At 44.3% G+C, this 26,401-nt stretch overlaps 1 protein-coding gene across 2 annotated transcripts in view; it reads right to left on the reverse strand.

The window, feature by feature from the left end:
- RAB11FIP4 (RAB11 family interacting protein 4) overlaps nucleotides 1-26,401 on the reverse strand; it is a 114,668-nt gene that overhangs the window by 58,767 nt on the left and 29,500 nt on the right. For both annotated transcript variants that reach the window (XM_051797932.1, XM_051797933.1), the window contains exons 2-3: nucleotides 21,519-21,606; nucleotides 12,281-12,369 (exon numbers count right to left, since the gene is read on the reverse strand). In XM_051797932.1, coding sequence (XP_051653892.1) covers nucleotides 12,281-12,369; nucleotides 21,519-21,606 — 177 coding nt within the window. The remainder of the gene's footprint in view (nucleotides 1-12,280; nucleotides 12,370-21,518; nucleotides 21,607-26,401) is intronic.

Raw genomic sequence — 26,401 nt, forward strand, 5'->3', positions numbered from 1 at the left:
AGCAGCAGCTCAGGCTGGAAACATCCACTGAAAACCAAGACAGTCCAGGGGCCTGCAGTGCCCCATGTCCTGTAAAGAACAGGTCAGGGGAGGGGCTCTCCCTGTGATAAGCATGACCTGGCTTTTGGCAGGAAGCAAAATACCTCCAGTTACCTTTCACATTCTATTTCCATAATCTGTTCAGATTAAAACACTGAACTACTCTTAAACACTGATTCCTGCCCCTGACACTCCCCTCTCCATTCTAATTAATCACGTTCAGTATGGAAATGTTCAGATGCCATGAGAAAAGAGGTCCTGTGAGGCACAGGGTTGTCAGCAGGGGGGAAGCTTTGAGACCCCACGTCATCTCAGAAGCAGTTACAGATGGAGAATTACCTCAGGAAGCAGAAACCCGTGTGGTCCATGTGGTTCTTGTTACCCACTGGCTCTTGTGGAAGCGGCAGGAGCGCGAAGGCAGCCCCGGCCTCCCGGAAAGTGGGAGCTGGGGAAAGGATGTTGTGCCCCCCCAGGTGGCACATGCCAGTCCCAGGGAGCTGTGCTAACAGAGGTGAGCTCAGAGCAGGTCACAGGGGATATCCTAACACAGTCTGAGCTCTTGGGAGCTTATTCAGGAGAGTCCTTCCTCCCTTGAGTATCGGTTCCTTCATAAGAGAGAAGACATTGCAGGTGAAGGTGAGTCCATACAGAATGCAAGCATCTAAGTCAAACTAAATCTTACCATTTCATTCACTAAATATTGATATACTCCTACTAGTGCTGGTTTCTTCACTTTCCAGTCTCTTCCTTCTAAAATGAAGTGGCCCTGTCCTCATAGGGGAGAGGCAAAGAAAGGGCCCTACATGACAGGTACCATAAAAACACAGTTGAGAGAGACTGTCTCCTCCTATAAAGGTTTTTGATCTAGTAAGACTACACACGAGCCAGAGGAAAAGAGGAAAAGCATTTCCCTCAGCAGCACAGCAAGTAATGCCCTGGCCCTAAGTCAGGAAACATCTGACAATTTGTTTATGGGGAAAAATTAGTAACCTCCAATAACTGGAGAGAAAGTGCTCCAGGACCTTCCCCAGCCCCAGGACTCTCCTTCGTGAAGCATGTGGGTCAGTGTTATCCAGGACATTTCACTGCTAAAAGTCTTCTTTGTAGGCCAGTAGGAGATCAGTGACTCTCGGCAGGGCATCCTCAGTGATATCTGAGTACAAACTCTTTCCCTTTGATTCCAGAACCACGACACGACACGGGATGTCTCCTGATTGTAATGTTTTGTCATGGTGCAGTAATCTGAGAAGTCTTACTCGAGTTTCTCAACAGGCAAGGAATTGTACCTGACAACAGTTGAAATCTGAATTTACTGTACAAAACTCCCCTTTATAATTCCCCTGTAATATCTCACCATTGGCTTGGCAATGAGACAAACAAAGATTTTAAGTGCAGCTTCAAAACACAGCAGAAAGAGAAAGCTGGTGATTTACTCTTTCACTTAACTGACAGGTTCCCAGGTGAGAAACCTGTGTCAGCTCCCGCAGCTACACAACCCTGCAAAGTGTGATTCATAATGGGATGGTTGTTGAAGAGTTCAGAGGTATGAAAGGCAATATTTATCCATTTGTCTCACAAAATACTGTGCATTACTGATTTCCATAAAAATCAGATCTCAGAGGTACAGTGAAATACTGACTTCATTCATTATTCAGGTCCCCCTCCTCCCTTTTTCACAATAACTAGACTATGAAATATTCTGAGGAGCGTAACAAGAATCCAGTGGAGCAAAGATCCCAAGAAATACATTAGTCCAAAATGTACAGTTTTATGGCAGAGACCTTTTAGAGTTCTAACTATGACAGGCTATTTAAAATTCTGAAACTCTGAAACACAAAAGAGAACCTTGGCAAAGGTGAAGCTGTAAGAGCTGGAAGGAGGGATAAATATGGGAAAAGCTCCTACTGTAACAGTCTCAAAAGCTTACAAGGTGGGAAAAAAGCCCCAACCAACCCAGGTGGAACATAGGCTTGCTTTTCTCATGTTCTTAAGTTGATTTTCATCATGTTGAGTTCTTAGCTCAACACCCCTCCCCATTCTGGACAGGTTCCCATCTTCCATGCTCTAGACTTTTCCATGAGTGTGCCTTAGGGCATTGTAACCATATGGTCCATCCCTTGATGGAAGACACATGGCCCAGTTCCCCCCACAAATGTTCCTCAATGACATTAACCTTCAAGGACACAGAAATTAAAAACTCAGTGAAGCCACAAACACCCATAATTTTTTCAACATACACATGCCAGTAATAAAGGCAGAACTGTTACAGATATAGGAAACTTCTTGTGGAGAATATATAAAAATACTCGAGGTTCTGTCTGTTACCAAAACAAGCCAAACATCCTCTCTGCTGCTGGAAGCAGGTGGCAGCAGATTCAGTATCTGTAAGTTAAGATATTCCTCCCATTTTAAACTAGGTCAGGTTTTGTATACAGTGCTATGAATAAATTCCTACCAAGGGCAAGAAAGTTTACCTGAGTATTGCACTATTCTGTAAAAACAGATGGCCAAAGCTCTACTGTATTTACACCATATTTATGTATTTGATGTATCTATAAAAGTGTGAAGAACCTGCAAATTTTCTCTCCTCCAGTCATCAACCTGCTTGGCTCTAAGTGGTGCTGCACACACACTGAGAAAGCCTTTTCCCCAAACAATATCCTGAATGACCAGAGACTTATGTACAAAGGTAACAAACCAGCAGGATTCCCACCGGGGCTGTCTCCTGCAGACTCTCGGGCTCCACAGCTCAGGACAAATCAAACCCTCTTGCAAAGTCAAATAGTTTGTTATCACAGCCCTATTTACACGGGCTGGCATGAGCTCCAAGGAATCACCCTTTTGGATATGCCTTTTTCTGCTTTATGCATTCCCTCTCCAAAGCCTTCCCAGGCGTGGTGGATGGAGCCTGGGCTGCCAGGTTCACACTGTCAGCCCAAAACCCTCAATCAGCATTTGCGTCAGCCCTGTATCAACACTGCCATGGTTATATTATTGTTCCAACTGAACCTTCCTAGGAGCTTAGCATAACACTGAGTACCAAAACAAGCCCGGGGTCCAGCGTTCACATCCACCCAAACAGGCTGCTCTGTCTCATGGCCCGTTCCCCAAGTGATGCTGGAGTCAACTGGGTGATTACAGGAATAACAGCCTGGGAAAAAAGGTGAGCCAAAGAGCAAACCTGGCAAATTAACTCCTAATTAACAAGGCCTCTCAGGGGACTAATTAATCTTTCCTGGATTTCTGTAAACTTAGGAAAGGTGACAATTGGCAGTTTATTTCCTGTTTCTCATCTGTTTAGACTGCAGCTGTCGGAGCATGGACTGTTTGACTCTACTATAACCTGTACCTGGTGTCACTGTGCCACCAGCACCAAAACCAGCCTGGACCACGTCAAATGCAAGGAAACGATTCCTCTGTTCCACTGAGCTCAGGATGAACTTCAGCAGCCTCTTGCTGGCACGTAATCACTCAACAGAAGCTGCATTTCTCTGCATCCCCATTCCAGGCAGGGCCTCTGTGTCCCTGACTGAAAGAAGGTCAAATAGCCCATATCTCTTCTTAATTTTTAATCGCAATTTCATGCTGTTATTTCAGCTGCTGGAGGCAGTGTAGCACAAATCCCCCAGGAGTAATTCCTAGATACTCTCTTGTAGGCTGGCCTACTTTTTCCTTCTGTTCAGTTACAAATTGCTTCTCATAGCCCAGATGTGTGGCAGTGCTGGCAAAGCTGCCTCCTCCCAGACAAATAAATTCTCCACTGCAGCATGTAAAAAAAAAAATTAAAAAAAAAAAAGTCACATTTTGATTTTTCTCCAGTTTCTAAAAATAGACAAGATAATGGAAAACTCATTTTTAGCTCTGTGAGCCCAGCTGAGTAGGATGGTTTAATTTTAAACAGTTCTGTTGCCTCTGATAGAGGACAGTGCCACGGTCCCCCTGTGACACCTGACTGGGGCTGAATCCTGTCCAGGAGAACCAGGGGGGAGACACCTGAGCAGGCAGGACAAAGACCATGTGGTTTTGTGGGATTTTGGGCATGGCAAGAGCTGGGTGTGACCTGAGAGATGAAGGACAGGGGAGAGGTGTCCCAGAGCTTTCATTTGGGTGGCAGTTCTTGAGGCTACTGAAATAATGCATTTAACACTAAAATACTGTGCCAGTACAGCAGCAGCTGTGTGGCAGAAATGACTCCTGTAAGATTTCACCTATGGAGGAACGGTTTTACATAATGGGAAAATTTTTAGCGTTATGTGCAGCTCTTCTGTTTTGAAAAAACGAGAGAAGCTGCCCCCAAAAAACTACACTGCCCTCAGTTTGGTCAGAGAGTAGAAGGCAGAAAAGAAGCAGTCAAATCCTTTTTGTTTGCTTGTGCAATGAGGGATTTCATCGGTTTTATTAGCTAGAACATCCCTTTGTGGTTGGCTTTCTCTTTACAGCTTCATAACAAACTGGAATCTTGGCTTTATAAACCAACTTTCACACATTTACACAGAACTTTCTGCTTCTGAAAAAACAAAGCAAACCCACAAACAAATAAAAAGAAAGCAACCTATTTAAACCAGTGCTATTACTGAAAAAGAAGGAATTCCTTATATTTCAGTTTCACAGCCTTCCCTTCCCCCTGAAAATAATCCAACAATACTCTGTGTCCCACAGTCTACCATAAATGGAGCACAAATTTCCCCAAACAGCAAGGAGAAAAGAAATGAAACAGAAAAAGAATTTAAAAAAAAAATAAAAATCAAGAAAGAAAGAGCCAGTGTCAGTTTATGAACTGGAGGGCACAGACTGCCCAGTCACACAAGTGTCAAGAAACCCACTGAATGCTGTACATGCCCTGCCCTTATGCAGCTACATGTATCACAGATATTTTGGTATTCCCCAAAGGCTGAATATCAGAGTCAGGATTCCTTCACCACCCTCTGACTGAGCAGTTGCATTTCTTTCACAGGAACACAGTGCAAGGCGAGTGCTTTCATAATATTCCTTTTGCTTATGTTGTTAAGAATGCTGCATTCAAAACACCACAAATAAGCATGGACAGATTTTCAGTATGTCAAACAAAAGGCAAAAAACACTAAACCACAAAGCCATACTTACCTGAAGGATTAAATCAATAGGGATGTGACTTCCTCGATAAAAGAGCCCAACTTTTGCTTTCAGTCCTTTCACAGTTTCTACCTAAACACTGAGCCACAGCCTAAATTGGTTTATCCAGGGAGAGGAATATTTTGCCATGGCAACTGACAATTTCAGAAAAAAACACCCCCAAAACTGTGCTCTGTAAGAAAATCAGCAGATTAGAAGCTTGAAGATAACGCCTTGGAAATAAAAACTTGGGATGAGACAGAAAATGTCTATTAAACAGCAGTTCTGCCAAAGAGATGGGTAACAGGCTTTAAAATAAAGCTTCTGAATGCTTCACAAAACCCCACCTGGGCCACAGAAAAGAAAGAAATACTCAAAAACAAAGAGCCACAGATAACAATAAATGCACAAAATTACTTTCCTATGGATGTCTGGAAGGACAATCCTCTTGGAACTTCATCTCTGCTGCTGAGTCACAGCAAGGATGGCTGAACCAGGCAGTCAAACCTCCCTGTTTCAAACCATCCAGCCAAATACAGCCCTAAGAAATGGTGAATTTTGACTTTTTTGTGTTATTTTAACGTGTGTTTATACCACAGTTGAGCGAAAACAAGTCAGGGAAAAGTAATTTTCCCTTAAAAAATGCCAGTGTGTGTGATGTTCCACCAACTCAAAAATTCAACCTGGTTTTAAAAAAGAAAATAATCCTCAATCTCTCTCATGGCTGTTTTTGGAGGAGTTGGCATTTATTTTGTTGGAAGATGCCTACCTGGCCCTGAGTGCAGAACTGCTCACTCTCAGGGCAGCATTTTGGAATCAGCTTGAGCAGCCAGAGAGGCAGTTTATTTTTATGCAGGTGTTTTGTACCAAGGACACTTATTTTTGCATGTATGCACAAACATAAAAAAATACAATTCAGAATATTGCCAGGTGAAATCAGGCAATTTCCATGTAAATGAGTCCCAAATGGGGGCACACTGTGCTCTTCATTGCTCTTGGTAATTGCTCACCGGGGGTTTCTCAGCAGTTGTAGTTAATGTTGCTTTTTGATGCTTCCAAGCATATATAGGAATAAAAATAGGAAAAAATATATAAGAATAAAATAGGAAAAAGTGAATTACTGAGAGTGTTGCCTGTAGAGGTTACAATAAACTTCTCATCATTGTGGACAGTGCCTTGCCTGTGTAAAATTTGCCTAGTCCTACCCAGGAACAGGGACTTTTTTCTCTCTATAACTGTATGACTGTGCTTTATCAAGCTTTTCTCCCACCTTCCCCCCTCCGGCGAGGGATTCAGGCAACAATCACCTCAGGAACAACCCAAGGTGTTCATCCAACATCTGCCAGGGTCTAAGAACTCTTTCTACTGATTTCAGCAGGAGCTGGGATCAGTCCTTAGGCTGGACCTCCCAAGAGGTTTACACTGAACATAGTTATTTCCCAGGGGATGCAGCAGAAGCTGAAAGGAAGGAGAACCTGGCAGATTTAGGAGCACCAAATATAAAACAGACTTCTAGATTAGACCAGGAAACCCAGGGAAAACCTCCTGCTTCCCTTGGCCTATCCAAGAGAGGCAGAACATTCCAATTTGCAAACGTGCACCGTGTGATCACCGAGTGGCATCAACACCCCAGAGTGTCAAGCACAGGGAGGGGAGTCTTCACACACAACAAACAGGGAGCATCTGCAGGGCTGAAAACACAATGGGAACCAAGAATGACTGAGAGCATGTGGGTGGTGAAGAAAACTGGAGGCTGATAAGAAGAAAAAAAAAAAGCTTCAATTTGCTGTGTTTAATATTGCTGCTTCTAACTGCACAGGCTGTTTTTTCTATTGGCTATGGGTTGAAAAGGTATTTCCACTTTAACCACTTCTTAGTTACTCTGCTAAGGCAGCTAATGCTGCCACAGAGGGCAGGAGGAAAGATGTATTTCACATTAACAGATAGGCAACACCTGGGATTAATGTTAGGAAAAACAGTATCAAGAAAACCCTCCTGACAAATGAGGTCAATTATTCTGCCTGAGAACACTGTCAACTCAATGGTCGAGGTGGAGTCTTTGCTTCAAAACACAGCATGTATGAGGTGAAAATTAAAAATATTCTGGCTTCCCCACTAGATCTGATACTCTTCACTCAAACTTTGCCTCAGCTTTCAGAAGAACGAGTGGGCTCAGTACAGCAAGAGTGCACAGACCCAGAGCAAACTGTGTGGGAAGACACTTTGTCAGGGGCTCAGCACTGCCAAGCCTGCACCAAAGATAAAAATACATCAGCAGCTCTGAAGGATGAGTGGTGCTACCTGTACTGAAGAGCTGCATTAGCTTGGGGTGTCAGGTTAGTACTATGACTAACTAATGACTAGACTGTCATTGCTTTGGTGGTGGACACCACCCCAAACTGGGCAGAACAGGCTGCTGGGAAAGCAGAAGTGATAAGTCAGGTTTTCTTGGGCTCAGGTAAGATTTGATGTCTTTGCTGGCTCCTTTCTACTGAAGTGACCCAGAGGGGTTTGTTCACCAGCAAACTGGCACTGCTGCAGTTGCTGGTGTGCCTGGTGAAAGGGATGTCCTCAGTGGGGAAAAAAAGGACAGCTTTATTTAAGAGATAAACAAGAAGAGAACAGCAGGTCTGAGTTCAATAAAACAGTCAATGCTTTCCTGTACTTTGCTTTTCAATAAATAGCAAGAGATGGCACGATCAGAGATAACAACTGCAATCCCAGACTGCCAAGGAAGACCTGTGCAAACCTCTCCTCAGTGCAGCTGTGTCTCAGACTCCCACCTCCTTCCACAGCCTAATGAAAGACCCATTTGGATCAGTCTTTTCCCTGTGCAGAAGGGCTCCCCCAGCTCTGCTCTGACACAGGTGCTAGCAGAGATCCTCGTGCAGCCAGCGAGGAAGGAAAACTTTTTTCAGAAGCTGGTGGGGGCCTCCTAATTGCTACTGGAAATATTTCCAAAGCAGCAGATCAGCTAGCAGCCCCAGCTCCATCCCAGAGGCAAACACAACTCATTTGTCATGTTTCAACAATTTTTCTGCTGCTCATACAGTGTAATTAATCACTTGGCGGGCAGGAGAACACACACACAGGACTGAAAAGGCAGCTCATTCTTTGACATGCAGCAATTGTCCTGTACTTTGTTAAGAGGCAGATTCACTCTCTTATTTACAGGTGAGAGCAGGAAAAAAAAGGGTAAGTGGCAACTCAGTACAGCAACAATGAATAAGGAACAAACAGCTTTGTTTAAAACAAGGGCCCTGCTGTTATTGTACCTCACAACATGCTCTTCCACTAGGTTTGCATGTGTGGCTTTTGGGCATTGATTTCAGATGAAAAGGCAACTACTCACACATAAAAATATATGATCTGTCCCTTCACAAGCAGCTGCTCAGGTAGGGACCCTGTTAGCCGGTAGTGAGAGGCTCCAAGACCTGTCACTTAACCCTCTCTTTTGTCATTGAGATGCTCTAGAGTCAGGCTCCCTTTAAGTCTGAACAGACAAGATACATCAGGTGAAGAGCTGAACAAGGAGCTCCTGTTGCTGACTCCCTTTTCCCTAAGGGATGCTCAGACAGATGAGCACCTAGACCCAGGTCTCTGCTTCTCTGCCATGCAAACCTTGGCCAGGGAGCTGCAGCTGCAGCCAGCCTCATTCCCTGAGTCCTGTGGCTAGTGCTCCCAGCTGGCCAGGTGCCCGGGAAGGCCTGGAGCCAGCCATTTGGAAATCCTAGACACAGGCACCCTGCTTTGTTTGAGCTGGCTGAATCTGGGTCTGGGCTTTCACACACATACTTCAGCTCTGGACTTTGTGTGGGTTACCATCTCCAAAAGGCTATCCAAGGGCTCTGAAGTGCTACCAGATGTTTGCCACAAAGCAAACTGGACTAGGGAGACTTTTGTCTCCCTTCAAACTGAAGCCAAAACAAGAAGTTGGGGCTGTAGCAGCAAACACTGTGAAAGGAATTCAGGAGTGATAAATTGGCTTCTGGCAAATTCAGAGCATTTCTATTATCTCTCTAAAGGCTGTGAGAGACTGAAATTATACTAATAAACAACACTTAACTGAAGCAGTGCCTCAAATGGAGCACAGTCCAGACCTTAACCAAATCAACAGACTCTGAATTCACAGGCAGATGGGGCAGGTTTATTTGTAGATTCTGGAGCTGAGGGGCTCTACAACTGCTGGCTCCTAACTGCAACCCCAGCCTCCTAAATTCCTGTGGACCAGCTTTCTCTGGTCCAAAGAGAAAACACACTCTTTGTAGGCTCAATCAATGCTGATGGAAATCAGTGGGAGAGGTCTCACTGAATGTAGTCATGTAGTAACTAAGTGCTGCTCTTTGCATTTGCATATCACACCCTAAGAGACCTAAGCTCAAAGGAAGAGCTCTCCATTCACCTGAGATGTCACTCACATAGCCTCTCAATATAGACCCTTAGGAACCTTCCATGGAATGGTCTTTGCATTTTGAAGTGCAGATACAATAGTAATTTTTTTTCTCCTTTTTTAGACCAAGTTTTCAGACATTAAAAGTTTGGCAGCTTTTGCTCTCATTTACACTGAAAAAAACCCAAAAAAGTAAAAGCAGATCATTTCCAAAAAGTCAAATGAATTGCCCAAAGTTCCTGGTATCAGGGGATTTTATGTATTGATTTAAATAAATTGCACCCAGTTGGTTGCAATTAAAGGCTGGAGACCTGGCAGTTTCTTCTTCCCCATTTGACTCAACATATATAAACAGCTAGATCAGTACAGCCCCTTACTGTGGCTCCTGCCACCTCATCCTACTTCCTGGAATTACCTTCACCTCTTCAGTTTGCTGCCTGTGGGCTTCAGAAAGCTACAACAGAGGGAGTGGGTATTTGGGAGGGGAAGGAAAAATGAAAGCAGGGGACAGAGGGAGTAATAAGGGACAAGGATAAATCTCCCCTTCTTCCTCACAAATCACCGTGTGAATACAGAGACAGCATAACAATGAACCAGCTCAGTACCTGCCTTTGTGGAAGCACAACCCCCTGAGAGGAATAAAAAGGGGATGCATTCCCTTTTACAGTATCTATTTGTGCCATCGCAGCAGTTGTATCCTTCTGCTGCCTGAGAATTTGACCTCACCTGAGAATCTGACAGACATGCAAAGGGTATAATGGGATGAAAATCAGATTAGACAGGCAACTACCATTTGTGCCATTGGGAGCTGTCCATAAATGTGACTACAGCACCAGGAATTCACACTCAATAAGGGCTGGGAGGCGCAAGGGCAGCTCGTATATTTTCAGTCCGTGTTTCCTTCAGAAGGGGGAACAACTGCCAGGAATGGTGATAATCTCAAATCCACCTGCCCCTCGATTCTCCTGTTTCATCAGACTGAACACTCCAACCTCCTGCCACAGCAGAGGATCCTCAAAGGCACGAACCGAGCCTGTTCACAGCCTCTTCCCAGTCTTCAGCTGACATCTAGCGAACATTTTCCAAACTGCACCTGGAGGACCTGGAGGTGGGAGACGGACCGAGCCCCTTGGTGGGCGGCGGTGCAGAGCTGTGGGATTAGCACGGGCTGTACAACAACGTGCACTGTTCCCTGTCCTCTCCCCTCCGTGACAGATCACCCTGTGGGAAGGTGGGGAAGGACCTGGTTCTGCTCCCAGGCTGCACAAATCCTGCTTTTCCCCAATGAAGTGGGCAAACACCACATTGACTCCACTGCAGTGGTGCCCTCACTGCAGGGACCATACTGGACCATACTGGCTGGTGGACATCAGGAGGAGGGATCAGCAAGGCTTCCACCACAGCACTGCCACAGCAGCTCTTTCTGACCAGGGAGGGTCACCTTCTGCCCACTGCCTCTCCCAGAATCAAATATCCAGCACTCATCAAACTCATCAGCTGCTATCAGGATTAGCAACCTCAATTCCCACCCTCAGGCTCTCCTGGAGGACAGCTGGCAGGAGAGGTGCAGTTTGCAGCCAATCTCAAGTTTGTCTTGAAGAACTGTCTCTCCTCAGCACATCTTTGGGTGACAGCAGATGTGAAATCCCTGAGGAATAAAGACTCAATGCCCATATCAGCAGCCTTCAATGAGTGTCAGATCCAGCCTGCAATGTCTACACAGCAACAGGGGAACATCAGGAGTGTGCAGAGAGCCCAGTTTAATTTTATAGCCTCAATCAGCTACTGCAGAACAGGGAGTTTGGTTTATGGTATCTATTAAGGTAACCAAGCAACAGCCCGGTGGGTATCTATGTCATCAGTTACAAAGAACCACGGGTTTACAAACAAGCAGAGAGTGGTGATGGACGCTGAGGGGAAGGAAATGTCTCTGTGCTTTTTGTATGAACACTGGAAACCATTCTGTATAACACCAAGGAGTGGTGAAACACCAGCGTGCTCATCACATGTCCTTCCACAACACATGAGTATTGCTCTCACACTTCACCACCTGTGAAGGTAAAATGCTTTCCCTACTGACTTCAGGATCACTTGTAGTCTCATAACACCACTGACACACAATCCTTGTCTGAATGTACAGTGCTAACTGCACTTTAAATCTTCAGGATTTACATGGGTGGAGGTGATTAAAACCAAAGCAAAGTAAAGGAGAGACAAAGAGATGCTTAAAGAAAAATTTCAGACTGCTTTTCTTGTTAGACTGCACAGACACTGTCAAACTAAGGATAGCGATGAAGACATTTAATGGTTTGAGAATATGCTACACCTACCTGCCAAAATACTACCAAAATTTCCAAAGGTGTATTGTTTGTGCCTCCCAACAGCTGTTGAGTCCCTGTTCATTATCTGCAGAAGGTCCCTGAGGCCTTGTTCACCTACCAAGTTTGACTGATCTAATTAGATACAGATCAGTGTTTTGCACTTGTGAGGTGCCAGCGAGCTGGTACTGGTATCTGCCTTCACAGCCAAGAGGCCTGCAGGAGTATCACAATCCAAATGCTAAATACTCTCACACCAGCTGACAGCTACCCCATGTTAAATGCAGATAAACCAGAATGGATGGTTTGCTAACAGTGTGAATCTGGGAAGGAAGAGTTAATAGGCCAAGTAAAACAACAGCATTTACAACCACACAACTACACATCACTCCAGAGGCTTCCTCAGCCCCTTAACATGAGACAGAATTAGTGCTTCTCTTACCTGGTAATAGTAATCAACATACTGTGGCTCATAGTGTTGAGGCTCAGAGTTTTCAGGAGACAGGACATCTTTCAGTAAATCTTCACAGCCTGGCAAAGAGAAATGAGAGCAAATGGTCAAGGCTGAGAGTTCATCTTCCCAGATATTGCACGGACAATGGAGGAAGAAACACAGGTTTGTGGCCAGTCTGTATGTACTTGGAAGCCAGCTTTGGAATATATTTAAACAGCTGTAACAAAGCTCTGCCTTTAGAGTTCTGTCCAGCACATACTCAGTGTGTAGCACTTAGAGAAGTGCAATTCCACTAATGCCAATTCTCAGCACAGATACACTACACAGCAATGAAACTGGGAGCTGGACATTGCTTGGCTTGGTGAACCATCCTGCAGAACAGAAACCCAGCCCTGACCAACTCAAACTCTGAGGTCAAACCCTGGATTTGCAGGCTTGGCATGAGCTAGTGACTGTTGCACATTAGTGTCAGTGCAGCTGTTTCTAATTTTCTCTGGTCAAAATGACAATGGGGCAATACCTAAGTGTCACAAATTCCCCTTCACAAAAAGCTCTGTCACCGAGAGTTCAGTGTTTGGCAAGCAAGTATCTATGCCCTGCAACTGGAGATTTCCAGCTTCCGTGTTTGCTTTTGTTAACAACCACATTAAGAGCTGGAAAAATCAATGTCTCTGTTTCCCTCAGTCCTTCCCTCATCTGGCATCCAGAGACAAATATAGAAACACTGAAATCACCAAATGCCTCGTTCCCCATTAATTACCAGTGGCTGCACTTGGCACGGTGAGCAGCACAAGGCAGGAATGTCAGGCCAGGTTATTTCAGACTGCGTGAAACCTTCTCAGCATGTGTTGTACACTATTCTACTTGGAAGCTGCAATTATCCAGCAGTTATCCCTCCCTTCCATCCCATCACCAATGCAATACATTTGGCTGGGACGTTACACACCAATACCCTCTCAGGAGGCAGGTGAGCCAGAGGAAACAGGGTAGTGTAAGAAAGTGTGAACTGCACAGGTTTATACTGTTAGCTGATCTTCTCTCTTGGTTTTAAATATAGCAGTAACATCTGTAGGGATGAAGATATGTTGTGGTTAAGGAGAAGAGTCCTTTACAAAGGAAAGAAGCACTTGAAAAACCAGAAAAGGTGAGCAGAGATGCAGGAAGCCTAAAATGGGGGACCACTATGTTGTCCCTGTCTCCTTGGAGGCAGCACCTGGGGAATGAAGCCACCCCTGAGAGACACTTGGACAAGAGGCAGAAGGACTTTTTCCCTTTTCCAGCTTCTGCAGCAAAGTGAGATTCTGCCGAGGTACTGAACAGAGAAAAAATGAAGCTGTTAAATGCACACTTTGCTGGAGAAGTTCATGGACAAAAATGGTGTGTCAGGGTCACTTCCCAAAGAGGAGCTCACCTGGAACTAACAATCTCCTGGCTGACAGACACCAGATGTTAACCTGGTTTGCCTAGAGAGGGCATCTTTCTACATAACCTGCCCTGCCTGTGACTCTGGCATTTCCCACCCAGCCACGACCCTTTTCTTTCCCTTGGCTTTAGCATTAAGTGTTCAGCCTGTGCCTGACTGAGGTTATTCTCTAGTCCTCTCACAGAGGAGAATTCAATTTACGGTTTGTACCTTTTGACATTAATAACCAAAGCTTATTACTCATCAAAATGCCTTGTGCCAGCACCCACTGTGAGAGTCATTACATGTATGAACTGCTTTGCTAAAAGGTCTCTGCATGATATGGAGCAGCTACTCGTTAAAGTGAGCTATTCCCAGCAAAAAAAAGAAAATAAATGCCAAGTGCTGCACAGTAATGGGTGCAGATTAGTGTAATGAAGGAAATATGTTTACACCGTTCTAAAATTTCTCAACAACAGTATCTTCAGCCATAATTCCAAGCTTCATTTTCCTCATGCAGTTGTGCTCACAACAGTGCTTCTAGTTAAAGAGCTCTAAGCAGTCAATCTTCATTTGAACCTGTTAGGTGAGCACCTTCCCAACCTTTTTGGTTTTGGTGGAGAAAAGTCATGAAGGCTGTGGGTCTTCAAAGAAGGATTTAACTACCCAAAGCAATAGGTGTGAGATGTTTCTCCTCTGCCTCCTTTCAAAAGGCCAGCCAGACTGGTCTGTTAGAGAAGGTCACAAACAGATCCCAGACCTCCAGGGTCCCAAATCTAGAGTTTAGCTGCAAGGTCTCCTGTGTCCCCTCTCTGCTGTTCAGTTCTTACCTAACATTACTCCTCATCACATTCTTTCATTTTCCTTGTCCATCAGGGTGGATTCCTTCATGACAGCCCTTGGCCATTTAAATTCAAGCCTGTCATTTATTCAGTAAACACACTGGGGAGAAAAGCACTGCCTCCTTTGTACCCAACCAGCTCAGAGGAAGCCCTCACCACTTCTTCACAAGAGCTCCTGGCACAGGCTTTTGCAGCCTGATCCAGAACCACAATAATGATCAAGCCTTTGACCCATTTCCAGAACATCAACAGGCATTTAATCCAATTTGTTTACCTTGCTGCACAGCTGAAAATGGCAAAAGAAGCCAAATCTTGCTCAGGCCAAGTTTCTTTTGGCACTGACAGACTCAGGATGTAAGTTCATCTGAGACTATCTCCTCCTGCAAAGGTGACTTTTTGGTGGGGAGATGCCTCAGTGTGCAGCAGGCAGTGTCCCCTGGGCACTGCTTGGCATGGAGGCTGGCATGACAGCTTGGATCTCCTCATCCTCCAGGGAAGGTCTGCATGTTATTATACTCCATAAAAAAGGGAAGAAGAGAAGGAAACACTGAGGCCATTTTCCCCTGAGATTACTAAACCACATCATTGCTACCCTGCAGACATCTGAACCTGTCCCAACATCCATCAGATCAATGGAAAAATGGCCACTGGCTTCAAGAATCTTAGGGCTGTGCACTGGTTTTACTCCTGTTAAGAACTGACTTTAAAGAATAATTTCTCTGTTGCTCTTCTTCCCTGTGAAAACATAAATAGGAATCTCTTCCCTCTGCAGGACTGTGGTGCTGGTGTTTTCCTTGGGCCACTCCTTATCACCAAGGAGGTGGGTTTGGGCACAGTTGGACAATACATCAGCTTTCTTATTCAGTGTTTTTCTGCAACAATGCCAATACACCTCACCTTTTGCTTCCCTAACCTAAATACAATTTGAATTTTCCAGGTACTCTGAGAGGTTTACACAAGGGGCATCACACAAAGAGGGAACACTGGAGTGCCTCAAATACTGTGCATATTTTTACCACCAGAATACATTTGGGCTTACTGGGAAATGCCAGGGAGCTAAATTAGTGTGTCACAGTCCAGACAGAAAACAACAATGAATCAAGGTTTACTCTGGCAAATCCCAGTGTGGAAATATGGACAAAAACTGGACAGAGATTTGCAGAGGGAGCAGCCTGGTCTGGAACACACTCCTGAGCAGAGCTGTGGTGCTGAGGCTGCAGAGCTGCCATGGTGGGTATGTCAAGCTGTGCAGCACTGGGCACCCAAGGCTACAATCTGTCCAAAAATAACCCACTGCAAAGGAGGAAAGGAATCCTGCACTGAGATGCCCCATTATTTCTATAACTTCATTTCCCAGGAAAAGGCAGAACTGAAAGCCACTTACATGGCTGATTAGAGACAGTTCATTTGGGTGTCTACAGATATTCATGTGCTTGATGTTCTCTCTCCTTTGCTATGGTTGGGAAAATTCCCCCCCCCCAAACATTTTTGGGCAGCATTTGGTCTGTCAAAATTATCTGAGCTAAACCCTATTTATCCTAATACCACAAATGCATAAACAAACACAATTCATCATCTTTAGCCCTAAGCAAAGATGATGAAAGCATTTTACAAGTCACTGAAGGGGAAGGCATGAACCTTTAACTTTGTCAGTTCACTCAGGTTGCTAGACATGATTATCTCATGAGATAATTTTTCAAATTTACATTCAGTTTCATTTTAAAAAAAAATGGTTTTCACATCCTAACAACCAGTCAATTTGCAAACAGACATTCTGGCCACAAATAAACTCGATTTTAGCAAAGCTGTTTCCTGCAAATGCTCCAAGAAGGAGATTTAACCCATACTACATCAAGCAATTTTCACAGGCAATTAGGCAATTTTAATACTATAGGAAATCAAATTGGTTACCTAATTGAATGTAGTTGGTTTCTGGCATTTTTCCTAACAGCAATGGCTTTTTACCTTATCTACCCTTGGATCTTTAATGGTGTATTAGACTCATTTATGGTTTCAGGCTGTACTTAGTAAAATTTAGTTTAAAACTCTCAAGTACTTTTAGGAGTAACCAACTTCAGTTCATTGAACAGCTATGGCTTAATTTACAACAGGAGAGCTCAGCTCTTCACATCTGCTGACAGTCCTCCTCCCTGGAGCCACCCCAAGCACCTCTCCTGTCAATAAGTTATTCTTAATAAAATGGATAGAACCATCAGATCATCTCCAGTTATGGCCTACTGTGAAGTTTGAGATCTACAGCACGAGCCTAAATGGGTTCATCAGGACTCTGGGGGTTTCTGCAGTGCTTTACTGAAATTCCCAGTGCAGCTGCCCTGTCCATAATACAAATACTGCTGTCTGGCAAATAAACTCCCTTTTATATAACTGCAACACATCCATCTCTTACTCCATGCTGGATCTTCAGGGCAAAGCTGGTACAATACTTTTCTCAGCTATGGGACTGCAAATTACATTTTCATTTTAGTTGAAAGAGATGGTCAGAACTTGGCAGTGGTTTTGTGAGAAATATGTTTGTTTGGAGCATCTGAAGGAAGCCATAAAAGCATATTAAAAAAAAAAAATCTCCAATGAAACAGAAGGGCAGAAATACTCTGGAAAACTTTGTTTTGAAAAAAACCCATCAAATTTCATATTTACTATTTTCTTTTACAGTCCAAATAACCTGTGACAGTCTGAGCTGCCAGAACAGCCAACATCCCTTCTGGAACAGTTCTTTAAAACTTTGGGCAAATCTGTATCCTTGGAATTTTCATCAAAATTGCTAGGAACTCATAGAGAAACATCTACTTTTTATCTGCTCACACAAAGCCTGCTTCTAGAAGCTTTCCAGCCAGCTGCAGTAATTAGCTGCCTAAGGATCCAGAGAGGCACAGAGATGGATTTTTGCAGGCACATAATGGTCTGTGTTACTATTTTGAAGATTCAAGGGTTGCTATTGCTGCAGGTGGGGAAGTGTATAAATTCACAGCTGTGCTTCTTCCACCCTGTTCATGAATATGAAGGAGCTCCTACAACTCTCCATTTTCAAATACCGTGACAGAGCAAAACTTAAATGCCATTAAAACTTCTACAAGATGAAGGAGAGACTCTCTCGCTCCAGGAGAAAGGCAGGCTGTATGGTTTCATCTGAAAAACCAGAGATTGTGCTAAAGCACAATTCATTACTGCAGAAGTGCTCTGTGCTACCATGGCTCAGTCTCTCCCGTTACAAAAACCATGACCCCCCAGTTGCTACACAGTCAGTGCTGTTTTCATGGTTAAAATAAACTATAGAGTCACAATACATCTACCTTTAAATTTTAATTCTGGTTTAGTTTGTGCTTGTTCCATACCCTCTCATCTCTGTGAGCTGCAACACCAAGGGCAGCAGGGGGAGCTCCCCCTTTATTTGTCAAGGTCTGAGTGTTTTTAAGCTGAATATCAAAGCAAAGAGACTATTGGAAAGACAACAGAAATCATAGCAAGAGCCTGGTCCTGCAAACGTTTGAGTGTAGAACCCAAGAGCCCACACAGCACTTTAGAATTAACAGCTCCACTCAAGCCTTTAAGTATTACAAGTGGCAGAAAATATTTACTGGATCAGTACAATAAATTCAGCACAGCAAAAGCAGCCATTGGCTCTGCTGAGCAAACAGGAATGGATCCCATGCTGACCCTGCTGGAATTAATGGGAACTCAGCCTTTGAGTGATGTTCTGGCTGCTCTGGTGTCTATGAGCAGACCCACTCCTCAGGCTGTCCTGGATTTGACACACACTGGTAAGAGGTTACAGGTGTTATTTCATGGCAATTGCTCTCCAGACAGACACAGTTATTAGAAATAAAGCCCTGCAGTGAGCAGATAAAGAGGGCAGCTTCAGCAGGAGTAAAACCTTCATATTCTGGCATTCCAATGAAATTGCTGCAAAGCTTTAAATTTGATGGCAAGTCTGTCCCTGGCTCTGGCAGAGCCTAATTGCTCGGGGAAAGTAGCCTAGACAGCAGGGGCTCAGCACAGATGCTGAGGCAAAGTCCTTTAATCCACAAAAGACCAGCAAAAAGAAGCAAAGCTTTCCATAAATAGCAAGCATCATGCCTGTCCAGTATTCCACCCCCAGAGACACAGTGGGAATGAGCTCCTCCAACACACTTCTTCTCTCCAGCATATTTACCTCCACTTGAAAAAGTCCTCTCCATCACTTCCAAGGGTCCCTACCATGAGTGAGACTCCTCAGCCCATCCTTCCCCATAGTTCCTGCTACTCAGCAGCTGAAGAAAATGAACTCTCTTTTACACCTGATGGTCCCATCAGCTGCTGTGAAGGTGCACTACTCCTATGTCATGAGGTTTACCCAGCCCTGAAGTACTAAGGAGAGGGCAAGGCTTGATGTCCACTTGCAGAGGAACACAACACTTTTTGTTTGCACCATGCAAGAGTGAACAGTGTCCTGGTTTGTGGAGGAGAGAGGCCAAGCTGCAGATTTTAGATCCAGGGATAGGAGTTTCTCCTTGCAGCAGGAGCTGCTACCAACCAGTTACAGAGCAGGCATTAAACACTCTGATCTTTGGGATTTTTTCAGGTTCCAACATCTGAGTTTTTTGCTCAGATCCATCCCTGGATATGAAATGCTCAAACCAACATCATCAGAGGTCAACTCTGATCTGAATCTGTTGTTCTAGATGCCTAAACCCTCACAATTTAAATAAATTCAAGGCACCAAACTACCACAAAAACCTTGACACTGTATCACCTCTGGCCAGCAAACAATTTCTTCAGCACACTATAAAGGAAAGCATCTATGAGACAAATTAATTTGAAGTCTCATAAATAAGAAATACAGCAAGGCATTAGGATAGCAGAACTTGAATTTCAATATTTGGCTAAGAATAGCACAGCTTCATACTCCATTACTGAAAAACCCACTGGATTTACAGTAGCATCTCATTTTGGTCTATTAATCTGATTGCCCCAAGCCATTGTAATAGGCTGAGATGTCAAAGAATCATATTTATAATCTGTTGCTGCCAAGACAAATTGCTTTTGTTTGATAACAAGCCTGATGCTACCCCTGAGATGTGGTTGCACTGCAAAATGAGAGGTAACAACACAGTGGAAGCTTTCCATTCTGAGAGGCTGACATACCCTTCCTGAACTTTAACATGAGCAATTTCATTTTTAAGGAAAACATGGCTGGTAGCCAAAGACCAATAAAATTTCCATGCTGTGAGGTGAGCAATAGAACCAGCTGTTCCAAAGAGATGCTGTGAAAACACGGAGCACAGTGTCTTATCAGAAAGAGATAGAGCTGCTGCTGTGATGATACTCACTTATCACTGCCACTGGGTGAGTGTTGAAACGTTAATGATGTGCAAAGGGAGCTCTGGGTGGTGCTGCAGGACTGGGTGGTTTCTCTGCATCTGTTCACACACACCCCCCCACCCCAATAACTATCACACAAATTATTTGGACCCTACTGATAATTTGCTCAGTGTAAGAGTTTTAGGCTATTCATAAACTTGGAGTACAAGGTATTCCAGAGAGTTTGGTTCAGTCACATCTTTGCAGGACTAGACCTTAGGATATGGATACAGGAATCGGTTCCCACAAGAAGAGCAAGGATGAAAACTCCCAGGGCACCATCACTGGTACCTGTTAATATGACACACTGTCCCTCCCAGGAAAGGAAACACAGCTGCCCACTCCATCACTGAGGGAACTGCCCACCATGGACAAGGGCACACTTATTACAGAAGAGATGTTCTGGGTCACTTCTATCCCTTCCTGATCATATTTTGTGCATTTGTGCATGTCTTTAGACTGTGAATTACAGACGACTGCCAGATGATTTACAGAGCCTGTGTCTTCCTTAACCTAGAACTCAGTTTGCCACAGCATTTCCTGCTCAAGGAAAACCTCCAGCACAGATTTTAGTGTCTATGCACTAAGGTATTAACTTTCCTTCTGGGCTTTCTCTTGCCTTCTCTTCAAACACATCAGTGTCACCTTGGATGGTGTCTCCAAGAACATGGACGAGAGCAGCTTCCCACTGTAATTTTATGTAATTACACACTGTCTTTGGCTGCCATAAACTTTAATTAAAATTGCTGTGGTGTTATGGTCTTGCATCGTTATGGCTTCATAATAATCTCATCATAGCAGACTCTCCAGAGGCCTCTCCCAGAATCACACCACGATCACTGTGACATTCACCCTGTCCCTGAAGTGCAGCCTCTGGGCTGTGCAGCACTCCAGCACTTTACAAAGGACATCCCATGAGCCTGGCAGAGGACAGGGTGGATGATTTCGCTATGGGAAGTTAGAAAACTAAGCAGCAGCCAAAGTGCCTCTTTACTGGTTTCTTTGCTGCCCTTTGGCCAAGCTATAAAGCACAGCAATGTCTGTGTCTTCTGTCCAGGACTGTGTTTCCTTGCAAAGGTGGTGATTTGGTCCACCTGGTCTCTATCCTCAGGGCTTGCATGGCCAACCTGTAATTAACCCTTTTCATTCCACAATATATGACCACAAGTACTCTGAAAACATTAATTAACTATAGACACCTCAAGAAGAGTATAATAGTCTTACATTTCCTGGAAGAGAAACTAAAGCCCGAGGGGTCTCTAACTTCCTGAGGTAAATCAACAGCAGAACCTGGAAGTATCAGACCTGGGCACTGCCTGCCAACCACAAAGCTACTCTTTCTTCTGCTGTATTTGTCTTTAAACCACATCACATTTATTTTGACAAAATTAACAGTAAACCAATGCACAAGCACCAGTGGATGCAGGAACTCCAGCACTGCTCACCATTAATACATGAGATGCACAAAAAGGAAAAATATCCTGGCTCTGTTCCCAGAGCTGCTCCACTGTCACTACAAATAACCACAGTCAAAAGAGAGGATGTCTTTGATCATTACATTTTCTGCAACCACAGAAACATTAGTGGAACTGAAGGGGATTATTTTTAAGAAATATGCACATACCTTTGATAGCAAAAACTCCATGACAGAAGTCCTTAAAATTGATTCTTCCCAAATCATTTGGGTCCAAGTACTTTGCCAGTTTTTCCACCTAGAAGAAAAGATCAGAAAACATGTGTTGAGCTTGGTATATCATCTGTTGCTCAGATAGAATCTGTTATCTTCTACAGAAGACCACAACTGGAAGAATATCAGTAGTTTTCACTTGAATAAGCCAACAAATCGTTCAGCAAGGAGAAATAATGTCTTTGTTTGGGTAAGGTGTGCTCTGACCAAACCTTCTTCAGCTGGGACTTAATATGTGGATCTCAAGAGCTTAATAAGTGGTGAATCTGTGACCTACCCTCTCATCTCAAAGCAGGGTGCCAACAGAATCTCCTTCCCTGCAAGTTCTTGCTGTGCATGGAGCTCCTAAGAACTTAAAACCTCAGTGACTCCCATCCCTCTTATCAGAAGTTCTTGGGGAGGGAGAAAGGACAGACAAAAACATGCACAACCCATAGCAGTCTCATTCCCTGAAAAATCCAGATTACAGGAGAGAAAACTCATTGGGCATTTGGGATAAAACAAAACTTCCTTGACGCAGCAGAGAATACAATTTTTGTATAGGAAAATTAGCAGTCCAAAAATATATTCATGTGATGAGACAGAGAAGGGTTGTGTTCAGTACACTATGCAAATAAGCAATGTACTTATTGCTTACAATCTCAGTTTCACAGTTTATCCTTTCTGATCACTACTCACCATAAAATGAGATTATACTGAACTTAAATGCAGCCACAAAAGTGGCATTTGCCCCAGCAAAGGTCTATCTGGAAGATTTTTCAAGAGGGTTTTGGGATAGAGGGAGAAAAGCAGCCTCGACTGGAGAGGCTGTTGTGTGCTGTGCTGTCTGGAAAAAAAAGGAATGGGCAAACAAGTAGCTGAAAAAGAAGAAGTGAGAGACAAAACAGTGCAGGGAGGTGGGGCAGTGCTGACCCCCCAGCTGGCTTTCTCTCTGTGATAACCCAGTCCCCTCGTGTGCCTGTGGCTTTGCCTGTAGTACCCAGCAGGGACCCTCTGGCTGCTCTAAGAGCTCACAAGCAGCTGCAGCACAACCCTGACCTTGGTCTGGGCCCTGCAGACCCCCAGGAGAAGGAACAGGACGAGTGCAGGAGGCAGGGAGAGCAGGCACACAGGACCCTGTACAATCCTGGTGCAGCACAATCCATGTGAGCTCAGATATGTCAGCCTGAGCAGTAACAAAAGCCCAGCTGGAAAGATGCAGCAAACGAATCCAGATGACCCAGTTTCTCAATTTTCTGGTGTGTTTTTTTTTTCCCCACATGCTCTAAAACGCAGCAGTTTCTCAAAGCCCTGCAGATAATGCACTAATGTGTGCGCATGACACTTCTTCCCTCAGATTCTCTCTGCTTATAAATTCCCTCTGTGCCAGTAAATGCCATGATAAGCCAAAGGGCTCATTTAGAACAAGCAAATCTGGATGAGAAAATGACAAAGTTTTTACTCATATGCAAAATTCTCTGTTGAATGAGAAAGGCACGATCTGATCCTTTACACTGAATCCTTTCGCCTCTCCTTTTCTCAGGGAAAATAAAAAAATCAGCTCATGTAGGCAGGGCAAATAAGGAGCTACATGATGAGCTCAGAGCCTAGGACAAGTTAGAAATCTTCTTAAAACTTCCATATTGCAGAAGACTTCAAGAACTGCAGCCCTGCCAGCCAGGCAGCAGCACCCAGATGTTCTTGTGTGACTCACGACCAAATTCCTATCCCTGGTATCACAAGAAATTACTGTAACCTCATTAATTTATAGCAGGAGAAGACATGTCTCTTTTCCCAAAACACAGCCACTTCACCAGAAACTGCAATGTGTGGTTAATGCACCCCAGGCTGGCTGGAAATCCTGACTGAAACCAATGAAATAGAGACACACTTGACACGGAAAAGCCGGGTCAGTGTTATCCCTGCTCACCTTCACCAACAACATCGATGCTATAGAAGGATGAAGCACTGGCAGAAATGTCCTTCTTCAGGCAATTTGGGGGTGCATTCAAAGCAGTAGGATCAAGCAGGCTGCTGAGGCTGGGAGCAGCATGATTTTGCAGCTGAAAATCTTCCTGATCGCTGTGGTAGCTTAAATACGTGGCAGATGTGTCACCTGGTCTAACTCAGGCTTTGATGAAGACCCTGGTGTGGGCACCAGCTGAGCATCTGTCCCCTCAGGGATCCAGCAACAGCATCTAATCAGACACCAGCCTTCTGGGTTACAGGGTCAGCCTCTAACTCTCTGACACATGGCAAGCTCCCCTCACTGTAATGTCAGTAAATACCATTTCAGATGCTTGCAGGGTTGCTTTAGAGATTTTTATTTCCTGTAGGTCTTTTGCTAAGAGGCAACAAATTGTGTCGTAGGTTTTAATGTACAGATTCCTGCAGCCAGCTGGGAAGCCTCTACACTATTTCATATTGTGCTATAACACAGTAGTGTCACTGGGTGTTCCCAGTGAATCTGGCACATTAAGTTTATTTCTCAAAGTTGATCCAATGATTTTAGTCTACCTTGTTGCTCAGACATATACAATTACACTCTTAAAACCAAATTAAATAAGATGTTATATGCCTGGGGGTGTGTATTATGGAGGAACAGAGAATACGTTCACGTTTAGGTCTAAGCAATGTTTTAACAGTAAATGAAATTATCACCTGAGCAAAGTGCTTCAGTCTCCAGTTTCCCTTAAATCTAATTTGCAGGTTTTCAATTAGATTTTATAATGCAAATAACTGACATCAGTGCTGGAGATGAAGAAGAATTTACAGAACAGGCTGATGGAATTAATGCCAGCAGTGCTCAGATCTTCAGCCAGGCCTGATCACCACAGCTCCCAGCACAGGTCAGGGGCTATAAGATTTTGATCAACTGGGCCTACATTTGGGTGGATACTTGCAAAGAGTTTGTGCATTAATATACACACATGTATAAATCCCTGCATATTTGAGTTTTGAGCCTGCAGTGCACTTGATCATGCATTTTTACCAGTAGCTTTCTGGGACAAGGCAAGAAGCTCTTCCTAGTTAATTCCAGACTGAAGGCGTTAATTAAAATTAATCTCAAGTTTCAGTCTGTGGCCAAATAAACTGCTGATGTCATTGCAGGGGACACAGGACTGCAAAACCAACTGCTGCCAAAATCCAGAGCTGAAATGACTGTGTGATTCTTGTGATATCTACAGGCAGCACAGGGAACATACCATGTGCTCCAGAGCTTAACATATAACCATCAGGATGAGCTAGAGGTAGTGGTTTGGGCTGGGGACAGACACTGCACAGAGCAGTCCCCCACCATGTGGTTCACACACCACAAACAAGGTCTGGATTGCAAACTAGTTCTGCATTGTAGGAAGCAGACAAGGACAGAAAAAATGAGCTGCAGGCTCAATAATCCAGCTGGTTCTTTTGGCAGCTGCGAAGGTCTCTCTAATGAACCCCTCAGTACACACCCAATAGTCTCAGAGAGAAGACATAAATCATTTTTGCTTTGGGAAACAATTGGAGAAAACCAAACCTCTGTCTGTATTGTTTAACTTGCCTGGATGAATGGTGATTATCCTTTCAATGCAAACATGTTTCTCCATTGTAATAACAGCTCACTTCAGCCAAAGCATTTTCCTCATCTCTGCTGGGTTTCCCAGCTATCCTGACTGCCCTGGGAAGGGGTGTTTGCCCCGTGCTGCCTTCTGACACATCAAAGGAAGCTGGGAACACTTTAAAGAGAAGAACAGAAGGGATGTTCGTAGCAGAGGGAGTGGAGGAAGGGGAGAGAGGAGGAGAAGTCAGTGACAGACCTCAGAAGAGATTTACTGGAACTGATCTTTTCCTGCAAGAGAGTTCAATACAGGTATTGAATGGCCAAGGAACCCTCCCAGGACTCCTGGCCAGCTCTCGTACTGATGCTGCCAAAGCAGCCAGGCACTTCTTCCAGCAAAGATTTTCTGCCTGGAACTAAATCCTGCTTCCATTTCCAGGCAAGAAGAAACTCAGACCTCTACTGACCTCACTTAATTTGCTTCCAAAACCGACCGGCACAGAAGAGATTTTGTTAACACACAGAAATCTGTAAGATTTAGATGTAACTGAGTTCAGAGGGACCCCACGCTGACTCTATCCACTGAAATCCTGCAGCAGGATCCAAGTCACAGCCAGAAGATGCCATTTGAAATAAACACCTCATCTCAGCAGTCTGCCTTCATGCTGCAGGAGCCTGTGAGCACGTCTCACCCTGAAGTGCAAGCAGGGAGCACCTGGGAGCTGTGACAATGGCAAGACAAGCACTTGCAGGAAAGGTCAGGTTGTGCTGCGGCAGCGACATTTGGGCAGGATCTCCTGAGGCAGGAGCATTGGTGAGAAACCTCAAAAAACAGCAAAAGGAGATTAAACATGTAAATGCTGCAGGGTGGAATTAAGTGAGCTTCCCACATGATTTATACAGGGAGCAGGAATTGCACTTGCTCTGATTTTAACAGAAATCTGGGGAAGGGGTGTCATTTTACATCTTCACGGAACAAAAATGCAGAGGCAAGATCTGTTCCAGCTGAGCAGGGCCAGGCAGTGCAGCTACCACCTGTGCCAAGAGCCACCCCTGGCTCTTTAAACATCCCTGAGTGTCCTAAGCATTGATGTGGTCCTGGATGCTGGAGCTCTTCAGACACAAGAGCTATCTTTTGATGAGCTGGGATTTACAGAGGGAGGGGAAAAGAACAAGACTTCTTTGTGATATTCTGGCATTTCAGGGAAGCAGTGCAAGATGAGGGAAATTATTTTACGTTGCAGTGGAGACACTAACACTCCCACAGCTGTGGTACCCACTGTCATAAGAGATGCTGAAA

The sequence above is a fragment of the Manacus candei genome, unplaced genomic scaffold, assembly GCF_025592945.1.
Source record: "Manacus candei isolate 608988 ecotype Guabito, Panama unplaced genomic scaffold, ASM2559294v1 h1tg000047l, whole genome shotgun sequence".
In the NCBI taxonomy this organism is placed as follows: domain Eukaryota; kingdom Metazoa; phylum Chordata; class Aves; order Passeriformes; family Pipridae; genus Manacus; species Manacus candei.